The 27,218-nt window shown below is 39.8% G+C and overlaps 1 protein-coding gene across 3 annotated transcripts in view; it reads right to left on the reverse strand.

Moving 5' to 3' along the window:
• Positions 1–212: 212 nt before the first annotated feature.
• The window catches only part of USP26 (ubiquitin specific peptidase 26), a 54,192-nt gene continuing 27,186 nt past the window's right edge, over positions 213–27,218 (reverse strand). For all 3 annotated transcript variants that reach the window (XM_072744082.1, XM_072744083.1, XM_025983190.2), the window contains 2 exons: positions 16,794–16,865; positions 213–4,031 (listed from right to left, as the gene is read on the reverse strand). In XM_072744082.1, coding sequence (XP_072600183.1) covers positions 993–3,767 — 2,775 coding nt within the window. In that variant the 5' untranslated portion in view covers positions 3,768–4,031; positions 16,794–16,865 and the 3' untranslated portion in view covers positions 213–992. The remainder of the gene's footprint in view (positions 4,032–16,793; positions 16,866–27,218) is intronic.

Raw genomic sequence — 27,218 nt, forward strand, 5'->3', positions numbered from 1 at the left:
GGGTCAGTTTCTTAAGGGCAAATAAGTTCTCCATCCTTACAGTTTGAGCTTGATGGTTATATACTTTCATGCTCCTTTGACATTGAGGAAAAGGAGGAGTTTAAGAAACAATTTGGAGACTTGACCCAGTGTTATAGTCTCATTTGCGTATTCACAAAGGATTCATTGAGTTACCCGCTTAATTTACTATTCATTGATAGGACCACAGCAACTTTTTTTTTTTTGTTTTTGTTTTTGTTTTGTTGTTGTTTGTTTTTTTTATTGCTAGGACCTAGGCAATTGGTGTTCTTGTTTTTGTGGGTTTTTTGGTCAGGACTTCAGAAACTAACTTTTTTCATCAAATCACTGAGTATGATCAGAAAAGTGATTTCTGTGTGTGTGTGTTATGTTTTTATAAGTTTCTGAAGGAAAGGCATTCGTGAATATAAGAAACAAAAAGCATAATGAAACCCCTTTAGAAATATAAATCATTCCAATATACAACAGCAAAATCCACCAAGATATTCTGACACACTACAGTAGCTCTCCAAATTTCTCAAGCATTAGACAATCTCTATCAAATTGCTGTTCCAACCTGTCCCCACCAGAGTTTCTGCATTACTAGGTATGTGGTGGGACCTAAGAATCAAGAATCTGCATTTCTAAAGAGGTTTCTCCATGCTCCTAATGCTGCTGGCTCAAGGGCTGCATTTAAAATCCACTACACTAAAAATAAAGTAAAATAAAAATAAAATAAAATCCACTGCACTAGAATATGGAGAGCACAATTGTAGTCTACTAGAAAAGAACGTTTATCAGGTGGAACTGTGGTATTGAAGTGTCTGTATTAGGGTTAGGAATGGAGATTTTTCCAAGTGTTTCTGCTTGAACTCTGGTCCTGAATGCCAACTACCTCTTCATCTTTGGCTAGAGATCAGACTTTTTCTTCCATGGAGGAAGTGGTAGCCAATGAGGCAATCAAGCAGATGTGTACAACCAGGAGTCCATCCCACTTATTTCTCCTGAGGGATCTCCCCTGTTTCTGTGCTCTGAGACTGGGAGTTCTCTTCCCTTTTCAACAGCTCTTCGAATATCTCATTGTGCATGTAAAAGAAGATGTACCCGGTGCAAAGTCTGGCCTCCTGCATCAGAGCTTCTTGGATACTTGATACCTGGAGATCATTGTATGTGAACCACACTTGCCTCTCAAAGTCATAGGCATCACTGATATAATGGCCTGAATTTGGGGTCTTCCCCAGATGGCTGACAACACCAATGAGCCGATAGGCATAGCGATCATTCACCTTCGCATTTCTTTTTGATTTCTTGGCTTTAGTTTCTGTCTTCTCCGTATCTAAAACTTTGTTTCCAGGGTTTTTAGTGGAACACGATGCACCTTGGGAATTTACTCTGGCCTGCTGGGGACCTAGGTTTGTGGGTCTCCTGAGGTTCTGCATGTACCACTGAGCATCTGGCTTCAAAAGGATCTGAAGCAGTGCCTGCTGAAGGGCTTGTTCGTAGATCCTCATTGCTTCATGCTGCTGTGTCCGTTCAGCCGCTTTTTGGAATTCTGTTTTTTTTGAAATTTTGGGTTTTTTACCTTCAAAAAAGTCTTCGAGGATCTTAGCAACACTCTCAAAATTTACAAACATGTCAGTTTTGTCGTATTTCTTTTGCTTTAGATTTTCAGATGCTTCTTGAAGATAGGCTTCAGCCAGGTGTATTTCTGGACTACTGGTGGGCTTACCATCTTTGTCATGGATCAGAGAAGGGGACACTGCTTCCAGATCCATCATTAAGCCAGCAAATAGCTCTTTTTCAATGAGTGCTCCATTTCCTAAGTTCAGCAATTTGGACTCTGTTATATTCTGTTCAGAGCTTTTGCCCAGGTCCTTTTTCTGTTGTTCTCTGCTGGACCCGTCATAGAAAATCTGGCATTTCTGTGGTTCAGACCCTTTTTCTGGTCCAGCATGCAGAACTGGGGAGTCACTGGATGCCGAGGCCAACTTTGATGAAGCTGCTGATGGACAGATGGTGCCAGCACTCATCTTCTGAAAGAGTTTTAGGATTTGGAAGTCCCTATTATGCGCATTCTTGCTTACAGGAAAAGGTGGTTTCGTACTTTCATTACAATGAGACGATAACTTTAGATACTTGGAAATAACAACTTCCTGATCATCCTTCCTTAGCGACCAAAACTCGTTGAAGATATAACGTTTCAGGTGAACAATAAGAACCCTGGGGAGCCTACTGAATTTGTGCACTGCAACAGAACTCCTGTGCTGACATTTCTCACATCTGTACTCAAGTTCTTCTGCTCCAAAGAAGAGATCAAAGGCTGACTGAATAGACAAAGGAAGTGCTTTCATTCCCCGGGGTAGATTGATGGATAGATAATTACTCACTTCCGTCTTCAAAATTACCTGACCACATGCTTGACAAATAATAGAGCGCAGCAACTCAAACTCAAAATTAGTGATGATGGGACAAATGAGTACTCTGGTGGTACCACTGCCAGCAAAGACCTGTTGAGCTGAATTGTCCTGCTCAGATTCAATTTTCATTTTCCAAAGTGTGTTTATTTTCCCCATGTTCTCTTTCATCTGATCCAAAAAGTGACCTAAAAACTCATGAGCATCATTTTGTATATTGCCAGAGAATATTTCTGCAACTGTTGAAATGGCCTTTTTAATATTTACAAGTAACCTCTCCTTGATTTTTATGTTATAAATATTTTTCAAAACAAACAGCTGTGCCAAGCACATCCTAAGAGCATCAAGGGGAATTTTACCCCACGGGAAATCCTGGCTGAATAAATCATCAGCAAATGATGGAATGGAAAATAAAGACTGTAAAACGGCATTCATGTAACAGGTGTTTCCCAAATTGGGGAGGCCTTGCCATAGTTTCTCTGGGTAGAAGTTGAAGGTCATCTTGAATTTGTCCCACTCTGGGTCATCTGCATTATACCTTGGTTCCAACAGAAATGTCAAATATATTTTCTCAGAGAGCATCTGAAGAAGACTTTTGCCATCTAGGTAAGGCTCTCCAGGAGAAATGGACTTGAGTAAGGGCTCAAATTCTAATTTCTGATTCTTTTTTAACAGTTTTAACCTCAGTTTTTTCTTCTCATCATGACTTACATACCTCAAGGGGTTTGTCTGGGATTTCTTCTTTCTAACAGAGTTACTCTTTTTTGGTATTTTCCCACTCATCTCTGAGCCAGATGATAGCATCTTTTTCTTCTTCCCGTCTCCACTCTCTGGTAAATCTTTGCAACTAAGTCTTGATGACTTTGATGTAAACAAAGGCATCTTCTGAAGGTCAGGTGTTCCACTTCCTTCTCTTGTCTCAAAAGATCCACTACCTGGCTCCTTGTATGCTCTGTGGAAGGAGTTTTTGTTAATTTCCTTTGGTGTTGTCATGCTGGCAAAGATACCTCCATCCTTAACAGGTCTCATGGATGGCTGAGTATTATTTTGATGGACTCTATCCAGGAACATCTTCAACTCTTTAGCATCTTTGGAAGATAATCGTTCAATAAACAAGAAGTTATTATTTTGGAAAGTTAAGTGCAGGTGATTTTGCTTTTTTCCATAGGATCTAAGGACCACATTTTTAATATTATTACTTAGCTGAAAAGTTAGATATTCTCCATTGGTGAAATAGACAACCAGTCTAATCTTCTTCTTTCCTTCCACTGTTTCAATGTATGCTTCTCTGGAGCTAGACATCCCCTTCTTCTTGCTCCATATTTGAACAAAACCATGTACCATTAGAGTAGCCATTCTTTCTTTACAAATAAAATGCAAGTATCCTGAATTATTGACAATCTCAAAGTTCCAGTTTGTTTTGCAAGCTCACTTTTGGAGACAGCACCTAGAGATATTCCTTAGTTTTCTATAAGAAAGGTCCTATTTCTAGTGTTGGTTTTATACTATTGCCTCTTCAGGTTCTGAATGTCCAGTTATTTAGTGATAAAACCAATGCTGTTCAAGAGCTGTACATGATTACACGAGGGAAGAGTCTTGATTTCCAAGGCAAGGCAGCTACTGGAAAAGAAAATCAAGAAAAATTATTTAAGCTATCATAGAATGCTTGGATAGAACTCAAATTCTACTCATACACTAAACCTCCTTTCCAATACTAGATTCTATTCTGATTAATTTCCCCACTTCAACTGAAATTATTAAACACTTGAAAGACTTTCAATACATAGCTGAAAAGCAAAATGAACAGTGTCTCAAGTGTAGGCATATAACGTGCTAATCTTCCTGTCATAGAATGACCCCACAGAACAATCGTAATAAGTGAGTAAGAGGGTGGAGTAGTAGGCAGCCCTCAAACCTGTAACAGGCAAATAGCTCTTAATGTCCAGAAATATACAGGACTTCATACACAGGCCACTAAATGTAAATCAACCTACCTCTTTCAAAATCCAGTTATGTTCCTTTCTTATATGTGGCACAGTGTGAAGTCCACACATCTTACCCCATGTGGATACCTAACCTACCACTGCTTAAAGCAGATATCAAAGAATTGGCGGTCTCCAGCTCCAACAAGCCAAGATGACCTGGTATGCTCTAAGCAATCCTGATTCTTATGAGTGTGGGGTAATTGAAAATTTGAAGCCATGTGAAGTAAGACCATAAAAAACAATTTTGAAAGTTGGTTAAAATTATGATAGAGACTAAGTTCAAGACTGTGTTTACTATGCTTTACTATTGGACAAGCAAATGCAGGTAGTATAAACAATTTTCAAGAAACAGAATATGATGAGTGGAAAGTTTCCCATGGGCTCCAATGTTGGCTTCACTGTTCCTATGGAGGCATGCCCAAAATTTCAAGGTTTGTATAATCCATGCAGAGTAAAGAATGTCCCAGGATAAAAAAAGTAAACAAACCAATGGTTTGTGCCCTTTTGGCCATTATACCAGGGGTGAAACCAAGTCAGCATTAAGGGTCGTTATTAACATAAATTTCTTACTAAGTCCCAATTACCGTTTTTTTTTTATCTTTCTTTTTTTAAAAGATTTTTATTTATTTATACATGAGAGACCGAGGAGAGAGAGACAGAGACAGAGACACAGGCAGAGAGAGAAGCAGGCTCCATGCAGGGAGCCTGACATGGGATTCGATCCTGGGTCTCCAGGATCGGGCCCTGGGCTGAGGGCGGCGCTAAACCGCTGAGCCATCGGGGCTGCCCTTTTTTAACTTTCTATTTCTTAATGCATCATCATATGGCTTAGAGGAAAACTGGTAATGCTTGACATGGGTGAGTTATGTACTAGACAACACCATCTCCTGGATCATTAGTGCTGCCTTCGTCATGCCTGTAACTATGTTCACATTCACCTATCTAAAGTAGAATCACCAGTAGATTCTCTGGGTCAACTGGGCTGAGGAGAACTTTCATGAAATTCTGCGGTATAATTGGATCACCAACCCAGGCAATGGGAAAATCACATGCAACATCTTCTAGTAGGCCTTAGGTCTCATTACTCTTTTCCAGAAAATACCACCTGAACACCTTTAGAACATGTCTAGCCATCCATGGACAAGTACAAGGCATTTTCATTGAGGGTTATTTACGGGATCTGGACAGTGAGTGTGAGATCTGTGTTCCAGACTACATGAAATTAAGACTGTAAAGTAACCATTTTTATAATCAGTCTAACAGAGTCCTTCTGATAGGCTAGAATTGCTTCCACTTTCTCCTCCAATTGATTATGTCTTGTAACTGACATGAAATGCCTGACACGCACTTCCCTCAAGCTAAATTAGGTCAATTTCTTGAAATAATCCCATCTCTCTACTCCACAGGTGCCTTGCCTACTAAAACCACAAATGAAATAGGTATTACAATAATTTAGGTGTACCGAATTTACCTGACTCAGGTCATTTTTGGCCTGAGAACTCACAGCCATCCATTCTGAACCTTAGTCGAAGAACTCTCCAAACAAGCTCTGAGGCTTTGCAAACACATCACTCATGAAGGCATCCTAACACCTTTGAATTAGTTTCGAAAAGTGATAAATCTATAACCCTAATTCTTTACATATTAACACTTCCAAACACACACTGCCTGCTTTGGAACAAGCCAGATACCTCAGGAAATGCTGCTCAGGATCCTGTAGGGCCCCTGACATCATCCTAGCAGAAGGTAAGTAAAAGCAAACAGTCAGACAGCAAATCACTGATGTAGGAAAAGAGAAGTCTCCATCAGGTTACGAGGAACGGCACCAGGACAGTGCACTAAGATCACCACAACCTACGTATAAGAAGTCAAAGTAGAACTGAAAACTTAACCTACCACTAAGTGCCCTAAAATATTACAGGAAAAGATCAATTTTTAAAAAGCCCCACCATGGGCAATTCTACTTGTCATTCTGTATCAACTGCAAATTACACATGATCAAAAAATACAACCAAACGTCCCAGCTTCCCAAAAATGTCTTGAACATCCTATGTGAACACTCACTAAGCTTATGAGATTGTGTTCAAGGCAAGGACAAACTCTTGAGTACTAAGTAAAGAAACCACTCCCCAAACCCTAAATGTTCTAAGATGACATTAAAATTGACTTTAGGTATAGTACTAACAACCAAGACATCATCTATTGGCGATGAGCGTTTCTCTCTAAAATAGAATGGATCCTCCCAATACCCATCAGTATCTGCCCATTGGTACTGAGCACTGTACATGTATGTCTAAGAAAAGACAAGGGTTAGTGATCCTCCTGATAAATATTTACCATTAGACCAAGCCGAGACCTTATTCTATGAGGTATAAGAGATCAATGTGCTGTTGCCTCCCGCACCTTACTTCTTCCATACTTAGCTCTCCACAGTACACACCAGTGACTCCAAAGAAGTTACATTAGTTTAAAAAAAAAAAAAAAGGTTGTATTAGTGACTAGCATCCCACTGACACCATGGTCAACTCCAGAGTATTGGGCTCACTGATAAAAGTAAATCTAAGAATTTCTTGTCCATTGTATGTAGGCTAGAGAGGCTCCTATGGCCAGTTTTGGCCACAGGGTCCACATAATCTGAAATAGCTCTCCATAACTCAAAACTAGCGAGGAAAGATCAGTTATACTTAATCACTAAAAATTAAAATTTTCAGAATAACTCAATAGGGGACCAATCTTTAAGCAAATAGGTTAGCACTTAGCACTACAAATGTTTGTATCAGAAGGCATATGCCAAAATTGATGGGAGGCTGTATTTTCTCCTACACAAATACTCTTCTTAAATCTTGTCTGTGTTATTAACTTGCTCAGCAAACCCTGTCTTTATGGATAATGCTAAAGGAAACTTCTGCTTGGTCCCTGCCCAAATTATCAAAAACTCAACATTGATGGAGAATAAGTTAGTGAGATTTTTGTTTTATTAAGTATTTATCTATCAAGCTCTATTCAGTGAAGTAGGGATTGCACTCATCCATGCACAAAAGTGCATATGCATCCAAGTGAGAGAATGATCATATTTATCATGGTGGAAATGGGGCCATAAAAACATTCAAGCACAACAGCAGATTCAAAGTTGTCTGTATTATTTATAGTTCAATGTCCTACTGTATATGCTAAGTAAGAGTTTATTTCCTCTACACACACACACACACACACACACACACACAAAACCAAAATCTTCGTATCTTCACTGTGCCTCTTTCAACCACTTGAGAGGACCTACAACCCCAGAACAACTTCCAGGCTGCATTCAAAAATTTTGCAATCCCAGTTGATCTGTATTTATCAATGATTGTTGTCTGTTCTTTCTAATGAAATAATTTAAGACCCTCATGGAATTTCCACTCTCTGCCTTCAAGAGTGCAGTTAAGAGACATGTGTTTCTAAAAATGATGTCTCCACTCATCATGCTTTGTTCACAGTTCAATGTGTGTATATTTCATTCCAGAATAAAGGCATCTTCTTTGAGCCCACTGAAGAGGGAAAGTGTGGATTAGGAGCCATCTTGTTGATGGACAGCTGAGGAGTCTAACCACTGCTCATTTTCCCCAGCTAGCACATCTCAAGTTGAAATCCTCTTTGTGATTCTGCCTTGTCACTGAAAGGCTTTTAGGGCTTCTTTGCTCATTTTTAGAAGATTTTAAACAAAAATGTATCTGTTTTCCATGTCTCCACTGAAGAGTGCTATGTGACTCCTCTATGCAGATGAAACTAGGCTTTGGCAATAGTGATATTCCAGCTCCATTCCAAATCTGTGAAAGCCAAAGTGTTTTTCTCTCATTTTGCCCACAGACTCAGTCCATTCCATTTGATTGATTACCTACTAGTGGTACAACACACAAGGCTAGCTGATCTCAAAGCACGGCCAAAAACTCATAGAGCTGCACTATTCTTGTCAGATTGGAGGCATCACCTCTAGTATCAAGAAGATGGCTATGAGGTTAAAAACTCCTGATAGAAATGTCTGCTTCATAGTTCACTTATTAATTCACTTTACATTGATCTCCTTGGTCACTGAACTTGCTGAGCATCTGCTCTATGCTGCAGATTATGCTTCTTGAGTGTCTGCGTTATGCCATATATATTGTGGCCAGGGCTCTCAGGGACACAAAGGATGTGAGTATTCACTGTACCTAAGCAATTTAGATTGTAAACGTCATCCTGTACACATTATAATTGAAAAGGGCCTTGCTTCTGGTAGGGACAAAGGATCTGGGAAAATATCTTTTCACTGCCATTTTCTAGAGCTTAACACAAAGTCAGGGTGGGAGCAGTGTTTTGTGAAAAAGAGGATCTTCTGGGGTAGAGATTTCCCAAGCCCTCCCTCAAAGAAATTGGCGCTGGATAAAAATGCCTGCAAGTCTAAGAAGCTCAGTTAATAATTGCATATTAAGATAACTTTAGGAGGATTTATGAGGTTTTTGGTGTATTTGCCCTCTGTGTCCTGTATTTCTATTTCCCACCATTCATGCTTTCACTATTTCAAGAGCAAAAAAGCCTGAAAACCAATGAGAATACATCCTTCAAATTTTAATATGCATTTCTCATTCCCAAAGCATTCATTACAAAAGGAGAAAATGTGGAGGTATTTATAACCTGGAAGCAGAAGAATAAACCCTAGAAGGTTCTTTTGGCTCATGGTTATGAGAAAGAAACATCTTTATTGTCAGATCTTTTCCACTGACATCTTATTACACTTGTGATCGCCTATATACACTCAAGTGCATGTTTATTTCACTGAATATGTGGGGGGTGAGGTAAAGAAGGTGGTTTGGTACAGGTGGTGGGTTTTAGTTACCATTTTATTTCATAACTTCTTAAGTTTGAAAACATGTGGAGTGAGAGGTGCCTGGGTGGCTCAGTCAGTTAAGGATCCGACTCTTGGTTTCAGCTCAGGTCATGATTTCAGGGTTGTGAAATGGAGCCCCACACTGGGTTCCACACTCAAAGTGGAGTCTGCTTAAGATTCTCCCTCCCTTTGCCCCTCCCCTCCTTCTCTAAAATAAATAAATAAATAAATCTTTTTTTTTTTTTTAAGAAAAGAAAACATGTAGAGTGAGTGAACAAAAACACATCTAGCATATGGTGAGAAATCCTGGTTACCCTAGAAAGCCTCACTGGATAGAAATGAAGGACCCATGAGTAGTGTGCTAGCCTCTGTATGCAGTAAGTAAGACAAGGCCAGACAATTACCACAGCGGTTTCTGATAATTTCTGAGTAGTCTAATAGTAGTCTAATAGTCCCAAGCAAGATCCCTAAAAAGCCAAACAACTCCAACTCACATTTATTTTAAACTAAACATAGCTTAGTGACCACAAATAAGCCAATTTCAATACTGGGGCTGATTAAACTAACTGGAAAATGATCTTGTAAGATTCATGGGAGACTATGATGCTAAGTAGGATATACCTAATCATCACATTGAATTTTCCAAGAAAGTACAAGTAAAAAATATTCTCTCCACCAATTAGATGATGTGCATTGAATCTGGGCTTGGAAACTATGGTCACTGTACAAAGCATACTGGAGGGTGAGTAGATGAATCTGCTAGGTTTGGCAAATGGGAAGAGAGGATCCTTAAAACTCAACAGGCATTAATCTGTCCATTCAGTCCTTAAATATGTATGGCATACTAGCAAGCACTGTGTCAAACTCTAGGAAGAAAAAACTCATGGTCTCTTAAGACTCCCATTCTAGCAGGAAGATAGAAAATGGACACACCAAAAATACATAGCGGCAGTAACTCCTAAAGAAAACATAAAGTTAGGGGCACAAGGTATGCTAGTGGCAGCAGGGCCATGCTCACTGCCTTCTGAAGAGTGGCGGCAGGTGTGACTGAGGAAAATGACATAGTGCAGCAGAATTGGAAGTGAAGGAGCAAAGAGACAGATGTGGGATGCTCGATGCTCCAGGCAGGAGGGAAGAGTGAGTCCAAAGGCCTACGCGTGGGAGTGTGCTCAGCCTGTTAGAAACCCAGGGTGGCCGGAGAACAGGGAAGAGATATAAAGGGAAAGGTGGTGTGCACGTTTTATAAAAGAGCAGAATGAATGGACTGGAACCCTTGCAGAGCAGCACAAAGGGCCAACTTAAGGCCAGTGGTCACAAATGTACAGTGAGGCCAGTCTGCAGATTTGGGTTTTTCTCCAGCTGTATTCGGCTTGTCCAGCTACCACGGTGCAGACATGCGACAGGCAGAACCTTGGATGTAATTTGGCTCTCAAGTCTGCCATTCGTAAGTCGCCACATAAAAGATATAAGGCAGCTGAAGGTGTAGAGGAGGGAGGAATTACAAATATGGACCAGAGCGGGTGAAATGGGGACAGAGAAGAGACAAATGGAAAGGCCTGATCCCATGAACTACTGGGGGTGGGGCGGGGGGGGGGGGTGGGAGTCTCAGGGGACCAAGAGTTCAGCCTTCATTTCAGACGCTGTAATTCTGCCCCCTGCTTCTAAGCAGCTGTCAACTGCTTGTAGACTTCCTCCTATTCTCTGGCCTTCCTTTCTGTTCTTCTATTCATTCCCATCCTGGCCCCAAAGTGGGAAGTAACTAATGGGAATGTGGGGGGGGGAAGATGCATGTTAGGGGTGTGAGGACGGGGTTCGAGGCAGGCACAGTCAGATTGGGGAGTGGGAGTAGGGAGGGGAGCTGTCCCCTCTCTTTTTCACCCTCCCAGGTCTGGGTTAAAGGTCAGCACATCAAGAGGCGTGTTGCCTCTAGAGCATTAGCAATTAAATCCTGTCATTATGTTTGGTCCCAGCTTCAGTGTGCATGGCTTTTCAAAATGATTGGATCAGGGCAGACTTTGCTCCTTTCTCTGGTTTAAAGGTGCATTTCTGCACTCAGCAAATGTCCGGGTCATTGTATAGCAGAGAAATGCCATTATTTTACCTCTTGACATACACTGCACATAAATCTCTCCATAGGAGGCCCTGACCAAAATGGGAAGAATTCTCCAGACTAGCAAATTGTTCCCAGGAACTATTCAGGCTCTGAACCTTTTTCTGAGAGAGATTTGGCAGGGCATTTTTTTGTCTTTCATTCTCTGAGTGATTATGTTAGCACTATTAATAAGACATAGCTGATTAGGAAAACAGAATGCAGATTATTTTCTAGAAGTTAAATATGATTTCATTAAGAAAGAGTGGTCTCTCATGAGAAACTTCATGCTTGTTATATGGAAATTATGATAAACTAGGCTTTCTGGAAATTAATTCCTTTTCCCCTACTGTAACTCTCCTAGTATTTGGCAGCTCTTTCTGTGAAGTATTGGGTCCACTTATTTTATTCACTTACTAACCAAAATATTTATTGATACCTAGTAACCTGTGGACAAGACCCAAAGATGAAGCAATAAACTGTCCCTGATCACAGATCAGGTGGAAGACAAATATACAAAACATGGCAGCACAAGGGAAAACATTAAGTAAGAGAAGAAGAATTTAGTTAGTGGTACCTACGAGTCCCCTTGTTTTCTTTTTATATATATGTATTTTATTTGAATTCAGTTTGCTGACATATAGTATAATTGTTACCTCGGCTGCTTGTAGCAGGCATTTCCTCTGCCTGGATTCCCTAATAACTGCTCTTCTTTTCGTCTTGGTTCTGCCCTGCCTTGTAAGATCCTGTCTGAGTCTTGCTTCATTCAGAAGGTGACCAGGCCTGATTTTTCCTACCTCCAAATTCACAAAGCAGTCACTTTTTGCAAGACTTGTCACTTAGCCTGTACTACCTTGGGCCACTGCTTCTATGACCCAGCCACAAAGTCAATAGGTGGCAGGAAACAATAACTTTGTTTCGATCGGTGTGGAGTGAAGCTTGCCTTTGCCAAAGGAAATCAGAAAGCCTGACAAACAGGAGTCCATTAAGGATGGGGGCCCAAAGGATTCTAACTTTCCTTGAGACTACAGTGTCCAAAGTCTTAAAATAAGGTCTGGCTGGGCAGGAAAGGGTGAAGTGAAATGGGTTGGTACTGTTGCCGGGACAGCAAGCTGCCCAGGACAGAAGACCAGGTTAAGGGAGACAGGAGAGTGCACAGGTAGAGACCACTATCTGTCTATCAATCACACTTAAAATGCATGCACACAGGGGTGCCAGGCTGGCTCCAGTGGGAGAATGTGGAACTCTTGATCTCAGGGTTGTGAGTTCAAGCTCCATGCTGGGCGTAAAGGTTACTTAAAAAAAAAAAAAAAGAATAAAAAAGGAACAACAACAAAATAAGATGCATACACACATTAAGGAGGGCACTTTTCCTGAGGAGCATCAGTGATGAATGAAGTGTTGAATCACTCTACTGTACACCTGAAATTCATATTACACTGGATGTTGACGAACTGGAATTTAAATAAAAACTTAAAAAAATAAAATGTGTACACACACACACACACACACACACAAAAACCCACACAAAACCCCAAAATGCATACCCACCTTGATGAAGCAATTCTATTAAGGTTTTGCCCTAGAGGCACAACAAAAATTTTGTGGAAATGTTTTTAACAATCAGGATCTTTTACCTTACATAATTAAAAAAAATTTTTTTATTGGAGTTCAATTTGCCAACATATAGCATATCACCCAGTGCTCATCCCATCAAGTGCCCCCCTCACTGCCCGTCACCCAGTCACCCCAACTCCCTGCCCACCTCCCTTTCCACTACCCCTTGTTTGTTTCCCAGAGTTACAAGTCTCTCATATTCTGTCATCCTCACTGATATTTCCCACTCATGTTCTTTCCTTTCCCCTTTAATCTTATATAATTTTTAAAACAATCCATAAAATAAGAATTTTCTTCTTGTAGTATTGACCAACATGCAAAATTGGTAACAAGAACCACAGTATACAAGAATTTCCATGCATGTGGAGAATTTTGATAATTATCAAAGATTACTGGAAGTAAGGAAATTCATTCACAGGGAGCACCATGACATTTCCCCTACTCCTGCCCCCAAGGCAAGTGTGGGGGTGGGGACTTAGACTGGGGAGGTGTTCCCAAGAAAAACGTGTCATTGCATCTCACACCCTGGATGCACGCTTACTGAGCAGCTAAAATGTTCAAGTCCAAGCTCCTGTACAAAAGCATGAGACACTCGGGGAAAACTTGGCACATTTACCCTGGAAGTGGGTGGAGAGTGGGAGTGAGGATGCAAAGAAACTGGTACCTGACTCAAACTGAAAGGTCATGACACAGGAAGAAATGGCCCCAATGACAGGGCAAGAGGGGGAGACAGTGGAATCCAGTTGCACTCCCGCTATGTGGAGATGAAATGGTACAAGGTTTGATGGACTAAGTGGAGGATGACTACACCACAACCTCAGGAGGAAAATCATCTCAAAGGAAGTGTTTGCCACAAAAAGGCAACCCTCCTAGAAAGAGGCTCCTGGATCCACTGTGGGAAAATAGGAAATAAGGGGAAGATCACAAAACATGAGCTAGATCCCCCTGGTACTTCCCAGCATAGCCAAATTCCAGTCCCCCAGGAAGCTTGGAGGAGATCCTTTTAGGATGCTGATGGAGTGGATTCCGCTGCAGCGGCTCCACCAGGGATGTTTTTGCCCTCACATGACACAAGGGGGAGCTACAGCATTTTCCTTTCCAAGGTAAAGAGGGCAGCGATTCAAAGCATCTTTACCTTATTTAAAGGATCTGTGTGACACAGTAAGGCCTAATGAAAGCTGTGTGGGAATCTGATATAGCCACTTTTGTGGGGAAAATGAACTTGAAAATTATTAAATGCAACAAGTTCTGGTATGAAAATCTCTCACAATGGCTTCCAAACATCAGTCTGTCTTACCTGAGAGATCAGGTCCCTCAACAGGAGAAATGCAAAGTTGCCTTGATGTGTTCATTATGATTTTTTTAACTTGTTCTGAAATATCTCTAAGAATGGATTTCCCAAAACCTAAATCATATCTCTAACCCCTAAAAAAGTGATTCTCATTCATCTCCCTACCAAGTGCTTCCTCCTCCTGCATACCAGATCTGTTTCCTCCTTGTCGCTTTAAAAAAAAAAAAAAAAAAAGTGTGTGTGTATGACAGCCAGCGAGATGGGGGTTGGGGGGTGGGGTGGGGTGGAAGACTGATAAAGAGAGAGCAGTCCAAAATTTTAAAAAGTCAGTACTTCCAGCTATCTGGAGCTTTACAGATCCTGCTGCCAGGGTCTTTACCCTACTGTTTGACATGAAACAGGGATTTGCTCTCAGCTTAGTCATCTTGGAAGAAAAGGAGTACACAAAGCACAAGTAAGAAAATTAGCAGCTCTGGACTTGCATCCTTGAACAATTCAACAAACCACCTCACGCCTCCCTCATTTTCCTACTGATATTTTAGTTATGTTTATGTGGTGCTAGTGGAGGCTACCCTGAAAGTAGAGGAAGCAGAAAACTAAAGAAGCTTTTCTCTAAGTTGAAAGGTACATTTATTAAAAAGCATAGACAAGGAAACATGCCACCTTGCTTCAGAGGGCCCTGGACCTTCAAAAATAGGGCACTGAACCTTACCCAGTGATTGCTTCCATGACCCACCCCCCCCCAGGACTACGGCAAAAGACTTTCGTCTTTGTCCTGAATGAACTCTTTTTTTTAGGTTTTTATTCAAATTTCAGTTAGCTAACATCCAGTATTATATTAGTTTCAGGTGTATGATATATGATTAAACAAATCAATACATCACCTGGTGCTTATCACAAGTACCCTTCTTACTCCCCATCCCCTGTTTCCCCCATCCCTCTGCCCCCCTCCTCTCTGGTAACCATCAGTTTGTTCTCTATAGAGTCTGTTTCTTGGTTTGTCTCTCTTTTGCCCTTTGCTTATTTGTTTTGTGTCTTAAATTCCACACATTAAGAGATCATATGGTATTTGTCTTTCTCTGATTGACTTAACTTAGCGTTATACTCTCTAGCTCCATCCATGTCATTGCAAATGGCAAGCTTTCATTCTTTTTATGGCTGAGTAATATTCCATGTGTATATATACCACTTCTTTATCCATTCATCAATCAGCAGACACTTGGGCTGCTTCTGTATCTTGGCTGTTGTTGATAATGCTGCTCTAAACACAGAGGTGCATGTATTCCTTTGAATTAGTGCTTTTGTATTCTTTGGGTAAATAGCCAGTAGGGTGATTACTGGGTCTTGGGGTAGTTCTATTTTTAACTTTTTGAGGAACCTCCATACTGTCAGAGTGGCTGCACTAGTTTGCATTCCCGCCAGCAGTGCACGAGAGTTCCCTTCTGTCCACATACTCACCAACACCTGTACATGCCCTGAATGAACTCTTAAAGAAGAAAGGAAGTCATGAGTAGCCAAGCAGCAGTGGCCTTTAGTATGAAAGACCAGGTTACCACTCAACCTCTCAAAATGTATAACCAATGATCAGGGCCTAGTTCAAATGTTACCTTCCCTTGTGAATTTGCCTATCATTCTCCCAACCTAGTCATAGCCATCTTCCCTCAATTCTTGCTTCTTATGTCTGTGAACTTCAGAATACATAAGCACATGGAGGGTTGTAGGACATGTGTATTCCCCCAGTATGCAGATGCTGAAAACCAAAATTATGTACCCCACACAGCCTACTGACTACATTAACATGAGTCTACCACTCCACTATTTTCATGGATATGACTATACTATTTGAAAAGACTCTTGCCCGGGCAGATACAAATTGCAAATAGCTTCAGTGTTCATTCCAGCAACTCTTCAATGGAAAGCAACAACTGACAGTTTGTACCCTAAGACTTTTTTAACCTTTTGCATCCAAATCCCTGTTCTGTCATGCCCACCTATACCCATCCCTAATCAAGTCCCTCACTCCCATTAGGACAGACTTCAAAGTATCAAGATCCCAGTCTTTCCCTTCCTCTCCTAAAATACGCTTAGACTCTGTCAATATGGAGTTCTCCCCTATAGTGGTGAGCGATAAACTCAGCTGGATTTTTCCTCTCAGCAGGTTATTCTGGTGAAAATCTGGGGATCCAGTACTCAACATGTCCATTTGATGAATGTGAAATCAATTCATTAATTCGTGAGGTGAAACGATGGGATGGATTTAGGCAGGCAGAGGGCAAGTGTAAAAAGAGTTCTTACTTTGGGGTTGACTTTGAAGTCCCTGAAAGGGATTTGCATTTGATTGGTTTTTATGTCCCTATTTTCATAATTGCACTTTTATAGGTTTTACTTTACCATGGCTTTACTAGACACGTGAAAGCATATGTGACAGAGCCCATGTACCCTAGTGCCTTGGCTCAGACCTCAGTGGAACAGTTGCTTTCTTTTCTTTAGAGTCTATATATTTCTGCTTGATACATTAAATACCTTTGGAATTTGGGGAATCACCTATGCTTACTTCTCTGAGGAGCTGCTGGACAACGGTGCAGTCTTCTGCTAGATATGTCATTCACGATACAGGTTACAGAGACTGCAAAAAGGAAAGAAAAATAGGTTCATGACAGTAGATCAATCAGTAATACATTGTAATACTCAGTGTCTCCTGACAAAGGTGGAAATTCATGAGAATTTCCTTGGGAACTTGTAATTTCCTCATTGAAAGAGTCCATGAGTTGTATTGGGCATTTTCTACTACAGCTATTTTCAGCAATTTCCAGTGCATTTTTCATCTGTGCCGAGGGGTGGCATCTTTAATGATTTCCACACACTGAGGGGCAGGGATATTCCTATACAGAATCAGAAAATTTGTCCCATGAAATACTTGTCCAAATTCTTCATTTCCAAATGAGGAAACTAAGCCCATAGATAAATAACTTGCTCAAGAACACAAATCCCCTAGTGTTCTTTAAATATCAGTATATACACTGTCAAACAACACAACCTCATTACTAAGCTCTAAATGCAGATTCTTCATTGATCACCTGGGTGGTATTTCTCCAAGACACAAGGAGTGTCTGTATATGTGAAAACAAACAAAGCACAGATAGAAGGAACCAATTACCTTCTCAACCTACAGATACTTAAGCTGGTTACTTACTTACTGGCTGAGGGCTTGAAAAACATGCACAGAGACTGCAGGGACCAGGAGAATGAGTTATGGGAAAAGTTGGATTACTTTGGTATGAAAAAAACGAGGCCAATACTCAAGAATACTGAGTATGTCCTCACTAATGCACTAATGTGGGTTGCAGCCAAGTATCTGGCTTTCAGTGGTGTGGTTTTCTGATTACAAAAAGGGAGTTAGAAATGAAGGCCAGCTACCAGAGGAAGATGTGTATCCTTCTGAGATGCCAACTTTCAACTCTGGCTATAGCCACAAGGCGATTAATGATGGCTAACTGAGGCAGTACAGGCAAACCAACTTAATTTACATTAAGAAATCAAGGATGGCAGCAATAATGCAGATAAAGTGTTCATATATGTTTTATCAGTTTCATATTTTCCATCTACTTTTTCTGGAATAGCCCAGCTATGTAAATGATGACCCCCACTCCCAAATCAAATTCATGGCTACTCTTAATTACTTCTAATATTCTCTATTTTTCTAACTAATGCTTTTTCTTTTGTCCCCCTCTATCACCCAAGACTATTTACACATGCTTGAAAACAGGAGTTTCCATTTCTGTCTACCTATTACCTAGAATCTAGGTGATACTGACCTATCTCCTCTTTGTTACTCTTACAACAATCTTAGCTTCTGCACTTTTCTCCTCCACTCTAGCCCTTTTCCAGGCTGAGGGTCTAAAAAGCTTTTTAAAGAGTATGCAACATTTTGTGCCTCCAGCTATTCCTCAATTCAACTCAACTGAAGCCTCAGAAGCATGTGATTTCTTAAAGGGGCAATGCCTTTTAGCTATCACAGAAAGTAAAACAGAATGAAATCTTTCATAATTTTTATTTTTCTCAACTGAGTTCTTTATGGTCATTTAGGTCCTTGCTATATTGTAATGTTAAGTGGCTCAATGCATTAGGAATTAAAACACTGCAGGATACCCAGGGTGGCATTTTTAGCTACTCATTTATACCAGAGCATAAAAGAACAGCAAAATATAGGCATAATTTTTTGAAAATAAGAAGCAATATTAAGAAAAAAGAAATGTACAGAAAACCATGCTATCTACGTAAAGAATAATAATATGAATTATTTGGTCTCTGTTTCACCATTGGCCAACTCTGAAAACTGGGAGCTAATCCTGTCCCTTCACTGACCCTATTTCCCTTAGCAGAGCACTGTGCAATAGAACTTTCTGTGGAGACAGAAAGGTACTATATCTGTGCGGTCTACTATGGTAGCTACCAGCCACATGTGGCTATTGAACACCTGAATGTCGCTAATCAAACTGAGGTCCTGGATTTTCCATTGTATTTAATTTAAATCTTAATAGCTACAAGTGGCTATAGCTATAATTAGCTATCATATTGGACACAGATCTATGAAATAAGGTGATTGGAAGCATAACGTAATGCCTTGCCAGTTATGGGAATTCTACTGTGATATTTACTACCATTTGGCACACACTATAGGTTGGCTGACCCCAGCCCCATCCACAACATTTCCCTTTCTGACCCTTTTTCCAAAGTGTCAAGGACATTTGACATAGCTGCCAATAGAGAGCAGTAGGAGTCTATACTGAGTTTGTGTGCCTGATTTAAAAAAAGAGAGAGAGATAGCTGGAAAGACCAGTTTTGTCATTCAACATTCACTCCTTTACTTTCCACCAACTGAATACAAATATGACAACTAGAATAAGGAAGCCTTCCTATCTCGTAGGTCAATAGTATGAAGATAAACACCACAATAAAGAAGCCTTATTAGTTCCAGGAAACAACAAATATGAAGATGAAATATAATCATAATTGAAGAGTGAAAAGATTTCTTAAAAACATGGTTCCTTGAAGATGTCATTGGGCCACTGCAATACTTACCATGTTTATTTAAGCAACTGTAGTTCTGTTTTGTTACTTGCAGTTGAAAACCCAGGACTACTGGATATGGAAACTCCCCTGGATAAACCCCATGAGGCTTAAGTCCAAATGTTGGGAGATGAAAAGTAGTTTTATTTATTTTTATTTTTTATTTTTCTAAAGGTAAGCTCTATGCCCAACGTGGGACTCGAACTCATGATTCCAACATCAAGAGTCACACACTCTACTGACTGAGCCAGCCAGGTGCCCCCAAGAGGAGTAATTTCAGATTAGCTGAATTGGGACGCTAACCAGTTCAGGATGGTGGAATAAAATGGAAGATCCTGAGAGCATTGATCATTAATGATCTGGAGCTACTACACAAGGAGTGAATTTATCACCAACGCACTTTCTGTGACGTGAACCTGTAGTTGTGGCTACACGTAACAAAACTTTTTGTTACATGTAGTCAAACATGCCTGAATAATATTTAGTTTTAATCATTAGTTCCATACTCATGTTGGGAAGAAGCCCAAAATAGAAATTTTGACAGCCCAAGATATAGTTATCAGGGAAAAAAATAATTAAAATAATTAAATTACTACTTATTTAAGTCACTAGGGTCACTTCCAGTGAGTGGTTTCCTGATAATCTGTTTAAATATTTCACATTCGTGTCTGCTTTTATTATGAAATACATGGGATTTTGACAGCCAGTGCCGGAGTGATAAAAAATAGAGAGATGAAATTGTAGAAATAAATGATCAGCATCAACAAGGGTAAGGCAGTGGCAAAGCATGAAGCATGTTGCAAACGCAGTTAGTATCCCCTTTGGAGAGCTTGGTGCTATGAGTCACTAGGATATGGAATTTAGTGAGTCCAACCTATGGTCCCAAAGATGAAACGTGAAAAAGTGTTTTATGACAGTGGGCTGTGAGTTCAAGCAAGATTGAAGTATATAATTGGTTATATATTTAGGCAGCTCAGATAGCACACCTGGGTGGGAATGAAGATGACATTCAGATGCCATATTTGTGACCAACAATGTAGCAGGTTCAAAAGTTTATAGGGTTTCAGAACCACTTGAAGAGTTGACTTAAAAATGCAAAAAAGGGAGTGAATGTGTCTGTGACTACCAAAAGGTGAAAAAAAATGTAAAATTTTGATTTGTATTCTTGTTAAAGACTTCACAAAATGAATTCCACAAATGGGGAAAGAAGTCCCTCCAAAGATATCACTAGAGACATCAACTTGATTGTCTTATTATTTACAGTTATTTACAGTTATTTACAGTTGGAAAAAATGTGTGTGTGATTCCAGCCAGGGGGTTGTTTGTACAAAGATCTCCAGTAATAGGATGGAGACTGGTGTGCACATTTCGATGGCAGTGTAAGTGCTGAGCACACTGGGAAGAGACTGCTATGGACTGCTGTTGACTGTCATAACCCATGCCCCCTGCCCACCAAGATCTGTTCAGGTGATGCACATAACCCATGTGGGGACAATCAGACTCTGAGTCTAAGTCTCTCGGAATGCAGGTGAGGATGGGAGCACTGGTAACTCTCTCCTTTTGTCACATGGTGAGGGCTTTTCTGTGTCAGTAAAGAACCAAGACTTGGTGAACAAGAGAAAGTAACTCTGAGAAGTAGAATGAAAAAGAATACTAGATGTGAAACTAAGCATTACCACATGATTTCTCAATAACATGCCATAAATTTCTGTTCTTGCTTAAAAGCTACTTTGAGCAAGGACATCTGGATGGCTCAGTTGGTTAGGAGTCTGCCTTCTGTTCAGGTCATGATCCTGGGGTCCTGGGATCAAGCCCCATGTCAAGCTCCCTGATCAGCAGGGAGTCTGCTTCTCCCTCTCCCTTTGCCCCTCCCCCTGGCTTGTGCTTTAGCTCTCTGTCTCAAGTGAATAAATAAAACCTTTAAATAAATTTTTAAAAAGCTACTTTGAATTGCTTTTCTTTCAGACACCTTCCATTGAAAGTGACTCCACTAACATACTATGTATACAATACTTGGTTGAGAATACATAGTCATTATGCAAAGCCCATGACAGGGATATGTTAAGAAAACAGGATATTAACCACAGATATGGTATGAGCTCATGTCTTCTTTCAAATATGCATAGAAAAATTGTAGAAAGCTAATATTTTCTACTGCTGATACAAAACAGATTCATACTTGAGACAAGCCAAAAGTAAGGAGGCTTAATCCTTTAATGTGAGCATTCAGGAGCTGATCAATGCTTTTTTCTAAATGGCTCCTTTTGCCAACAGGTCACAGAGCAGGAACCTCTCTGAGGTTGGTAAATGCACAGACTTAAGGACTTGGTGCTGATGAGACATAAAAGATCATTAGCCTCACAGCCAAGTTCCTTAGAGGAAGACACTGAGGTCACAGAGATTTTAAAGTGTCTGAGCCCGGTCTAGAACCCAAAGCTCCTACCTAAGTACCTACCTAAGTACAGCCTCTTCTTTTCCAGTCTATTCATTAAGTGAAATGAAGGAGCACAGTCAGAATGAGGAGCAGCATAAAGGTCCAAAGCACAGAGTCATGTTAGGTTGGAGGAGAGAGTTGGGGTAATAAGGATATTCATTATTTCAGTAACTAAACTCCCCTGGATAAACTCCAAGAACTGCTTATCTTGATTTCTCTTTTCTAGTGCACAAAGTTAGAGTCTGTTCCAGGGGTTACACTTCCTACATGCGGGCAAGAGGTTAACAGACTTCTAGAGATTCAAAAGAAGTGACTCATTCAGAGTCCTCTAGACAGCATTTAATTCTTTAACTATGGATGCAGCGACTGGGTGGGAGTGTCATTGGTCTCACAGCTCCAATTAATTTTTTCCCACCTTCCTCTTTTTCACTCACTTTACATTTTCCCTCCTGAGTTTTAATGATGCAAACAGCACCGAGGCGCCATCATCTTCAATACCTAAACTGAAATGGATTCACATAATAGTTTTACAGCACTAGGCATTCAAGTCACAATTGCTGTCTGGTTTGCCTTGCTCTGTCTTAATGGCCAACAGAAAATACTCTCAGAGACCTTTATAGGAAAGCAGAGAACTTCTTAACATAATAATAGCATCTTAACAATTCACTGGAATGCATTATGGGCTTAGCTGGTTTTAAGAGTCTGTTCCTTTCCAAGCTTCTGATGCACTTTTTTTCCTTCTCACTGCCCATAATGAACCTCATTCTCTTAATTTATCAGTCATTCAAAATCTGGGTGATTTGGAAATTGAAGACCATCCATTTGGATAAATTATTTGGTGTAATAATGCTTAATGATACAACCTAAATAACCTTACCCTCAAAATCCTAGTCCGACATTCTATTATCCCATTCAACCTAACCCACAGAATAACTGGTTCTTAGGTACTGTCATTGAACTGCAATGTTGACAATAAAATTACAGGTGTTATTTATCAGCTAAAACATCTGTTATAGCCCTAGAAGACAATCACATGGATGGTTGCTGCTTACATGCAAATGGCTGAGACTCCCAGTTTCTAAGATCATCCCAAAGTACAGTAGTTAGGTAGGGAGCTCAGGTACTAATGATATCCTTAAAATAATGTATTTGAAAATTTCAACAGAGACCTGCTCATGAATTCTTGAAATGAAAAAATAAAAAGCTTAAAGTTTCAATGATTGATTGCACAGCCAAGTTTGCATGTACTGAAAGGAGGGGTGATATAGGAAAAATATTGCTTTTACTGAGTTTTTAAGAGAAGTGATGTGTAGCAGTCAGTGAGGTTGGGGTAAAAGGATGTAATTAATTACACACAGCACTAGTTTCTTGATCGAATGGGGGGGGAGCAACCCAGCTCTCAGAACGTTGCCAGTGACAGATTGGAGCTACACAGATGCAGCAATGGCTCTCATAGTGGAAGTCATTACATTAGGTGTCAGGCAATGTAAATCACAAGCAAAGAATGCAACCCTCCAACAGACCAAGATTAGAGTCAGCTGTGGAGTTGAATTATTACATGAAATCACTTTCTGCTATTAAAACACAAAGAGACAAGCCAAATTGCCCTTTAAACAACTGTATACAGCAAACTTCCACACAGGGAATTTCTTTATCCGTGCTTTACATGTAGGCAATACTCTAGCTATTGCCCCCATTGATCCTCCATGGCTAGAGAGAGAAAGATGGAAGATGTCTTAGTCAGCTGGAGCTGCCATAACAAATACCATAGACTGAATGGCTTAAAAAACTGAAATTTCTTTTCTCACAGTTCCAGAAGAAGAACTTCGCTTCTGGTGAGAGTAATCTTCCTGGCTTGCAGATGGCTGCCTTCCTGCTATGTTCTCATATGGCCTCTCCTTAGTATGTGTGCATGGAGATAGAAGGAACTCTGTCTCTCTCTGTCCCTCTCTCCTTAAAAGGCCACCAGTTCTATCTGATGACTACCCTTACAACTTTACTTACACTTAATTATCTCCTAAAAAGCTCTATCTCCAAATAGCTACATTAGGATTTAGGGCTTCAACATATGAATTTTGAGGGAACACAATTCAGTCCACAGCAGAGATAATGACCTTGGGGTCTCTAAGCATGACTGTTTTGTTCCAAGGAGATCGGTTCTCTCTACATGGAAATAATTCACAGGATTTAATAAGCAAAAGGGGGATATAATCAGGGTCCTAAAGAGACACTGTCCCTGTACAACATAAAAGTAAGTACTCAGCAGCATTTGATAGCAGTCTTGGAAAAGACTATGACTAGAATGAATCTTAGCAGTAGCATTCAGGTGCCATCAAACTGTGGCCACTTAAGCTCTCCTTTCCAAGTATCTGAGCACTCCTGTTGTTTACTTCTTCTTTCCCACAATCCCTTGCTGCTGCAGCGGCAGTTGGTTTTGGGCCTTCTTCCCCCTCCTGCCTGAACCTCTTCATATCCCTCCCCCTTACTCCTTTCTGACCCAAATGAATTTATTTTCTGAAAACACAGCTAGAGATTCCTAGGAAGAGCCAATTAAGGGATTTCTCTGTTAGGAGCTAGACTAGCAGCCCAGTGACTCAGAGGCAGAGATTTGGTACAGGAATACAGTATTTGAAATTGCACATAATCATAAGGTTTGCCTCAGGTGAACCACTGATAATGTAAATTTAAAAAGCCATTCACAAGTCATTTTCTTTTTTGCACTTGGGATGTGCTGACGGGACCTGGCTTAGGCAGTTTGAAAACAATACATATGCACTGTTATTATTTGCTGCTAAAATGATTGTTATCATTATATTTAATCTTTCTGCCTTTTACTGAGCACATAAGGCCCATTTCCCTTAAGGGAAAATAAAAGACAAGTCCATCTCAACCTTCAGAAATTTTGCCTTGGTTGAGGTGAACCCCCATATTAAATCAACACTGTTCCCTAGATGAGTGAGTGACAATTCCATGTGGCCTCCAAACACAGCCACAGGCCTGGCTAAGCCACACTCTGGCATCTTTGTTCCACTCTTCACTATAGCCAGAGCAGACTATAAATTGACTGCTAAACTCAACCAGGTCTTCTGTGAGTTGATCACCTGAACAGAAGCCCACAGCCTTCAGCAAAGCCCCAATCATTCTTCATTTTTATTTTTATTAAATATTTAATTTATTTATTCATGAGATACAGAGAGAGAGAGAGAGAGAGAGAGAGAGAGAGAGAGAGAAGCAGGGACAGAGGCAGAGGGAGAAAGCAGGCTTCCCGCAAGGAGCTAGACGTGGGACTCGATCCTGGACCCCAGGATCACACCCTGAGCCGTAGGCAGATGTTCAACCGCTGAGCCACCCAGGCGTCCCCATTCTTCATTTTGAAATTGTATTTTGAATAGACTTTGTTATTTTAGAAAGTTTTAGATGTAATATCATCAGATCCACAGTGATATTCTTCTTTCATTTCACACATTAGTGATTTGTGTTTGTTTGTTTGTTTTTCTTTTTGCAGTAGGCTCTATGCCCAATGTGGGGCTCAAACTCATGAGCCTGAGATCAAGAGTCACATGCTCCACCAACTGAGACAGCCTACCCTATGTCTTCATTTTTTTTAAACCTTCATTACAATGGCTAGAGATTTATCAATTTTATTGCTCTTTTCAAAGAGTTTCCTTGATCTCTATTATTTTTCTGTTTTTAATTTCACTTATTTCTCCTCTAATTTTTACTGTCTCTTTATTTCTTATGTTTGCTTGAGGCTCAAATTGTTCTTCTTTCTCCAGTTTCCTAAGGTGTAAGCTTAGATTAATTGCCTTTAAATCTTTCTCTTTTTCTAATATATGCATTAAATGCTCTAAATTTTCCTTCAAGCACTGCCTTTGCTGCATCCCCACAAATTTGATAAACTGTATTTCCCTTTTTGTTTAGCTCAAGATATTTTTAAATTTCTCTTGAGACTTCTTTGATCTATGTGTTATTTTAAATGTGTTGATTCATCTTGAAATATTTGGGGCCTTTCTAGCTATTCTTCTGCTATTGATTTTTGTTTAATCTTATTGTGGTCCAAGCACATACTTTACATGATTTCTAGTCTTTTAAATTTGTTTAGGTGTTTTCATGGTCTGGAACATGATCTATGTTGGCAAATGTTCTATGTGAGTTTGAGAGTATGTACTCTGCTGTTGTTTAATCTATAAATGTCAATTAGATCAAATTGACTGATGGTGTTTTTCAGGTCAACTATATATACCCTTACTGATTTTCTGCCTGCTTGATCTATCAATTAATGAAAGACAGGCATTGAAGCCGCCAACTGTAATAGTGGATTTGTCTTTTTCTCCTTGAAGTTCTATCAGCTTTGTCTTACATATTTGACAAACTGCTGTTAGGTGCAAACACATTAAGGATTGTTATGTCTTCTTGGAAAACTGACTTCTTTTTATCATTATGTAAGGCTCCCTTTTATCCCTGGTAATTTTCCTTGTTCTGAAGTCAACTTTGTCTGAAAATAACACAGCTATTCCAGCTTTCTTTTATTCAGTAATAGCATCTTTCTCCATCCCTTTCCATAGGAACTACCTGAATATTTATATTTAAAGTGAGTTTTGGAACACCTGGGCAGCTCAGTCCATTAAGCATCTGACTCTCAATTTTGGCTCAGATCATGATCTCAGGGTTGTAAGATCAAGCCTCACTTTGGGCTCTGCACTCAGAACAGAGTCTGATTGAGATTCTCTCCCTTTCCCTCTGCCCTACCCCACTTGTGCTCTCTAAAATAAATAAATTAATTAAATATTTTAAAAAAATAAGCTCATGGGTTCCTCATAGACAGCATAGGGTTGGGTCTTACTTTTCCATTCATTCCAAAAACCTGCTTTTTAATTGATGTATTTAGGCCATTTACATTTAAAGCAGTTACTGATATAGGTAGATTAATATCTACTATCTTAGTAACCATTTAATCCCCTGCTCTTATTTTTTCTTTCCCTCTATTTCTGCCTTCTCTGATTTTAATCAATCATTTTATACAATTCCATCCAATCTACTCTCTTAGCATATCAACAATACTTGAAAAGAAAATTTAGTGATTCCCTTGGAGTTTACAATCTATATTTACAACTAATCTAATTTCATCCTAATAACACCATACCGCTTCACAGGTAGTGCTGGCACCTTATAACAGGCATTCCTAATTCCAAACTCCCATCATTTACAGTACTGAAGTCAATAACTCATTTGTCAAAATGCTGTAATCACCCATTATTCTATTACTATTATCAGAACAGTTACTTATTAATTAAATTAATAATGTTTAAATTTAAAGATTTTATTTTCATTTATTCCCACTCCAATACTCTTTCTTTTTTATGTAGATCTGATTTTCTACTTAAATCATTTTCATTCTCCCTGAAGACATTCTTTTAAATATTCCTTGCAGGACAGGTCATCTAGCAACAGGAGACTAAAAACTTCAGAAACTCC

The sequence above is a fragment of the Vulpes vulpes genome, chromosome X (assembly GCF_048418805.1).
Source record: "Vulpes vulpes isolate BD-2025 chromosome X, VulVul3, whole genome shotgun sequence".
NCBI lineage: Eukaryota > Metazoa > Chordata > Mammalia > Carnivora > Canidae > Vulpes > Vulpes vulpes.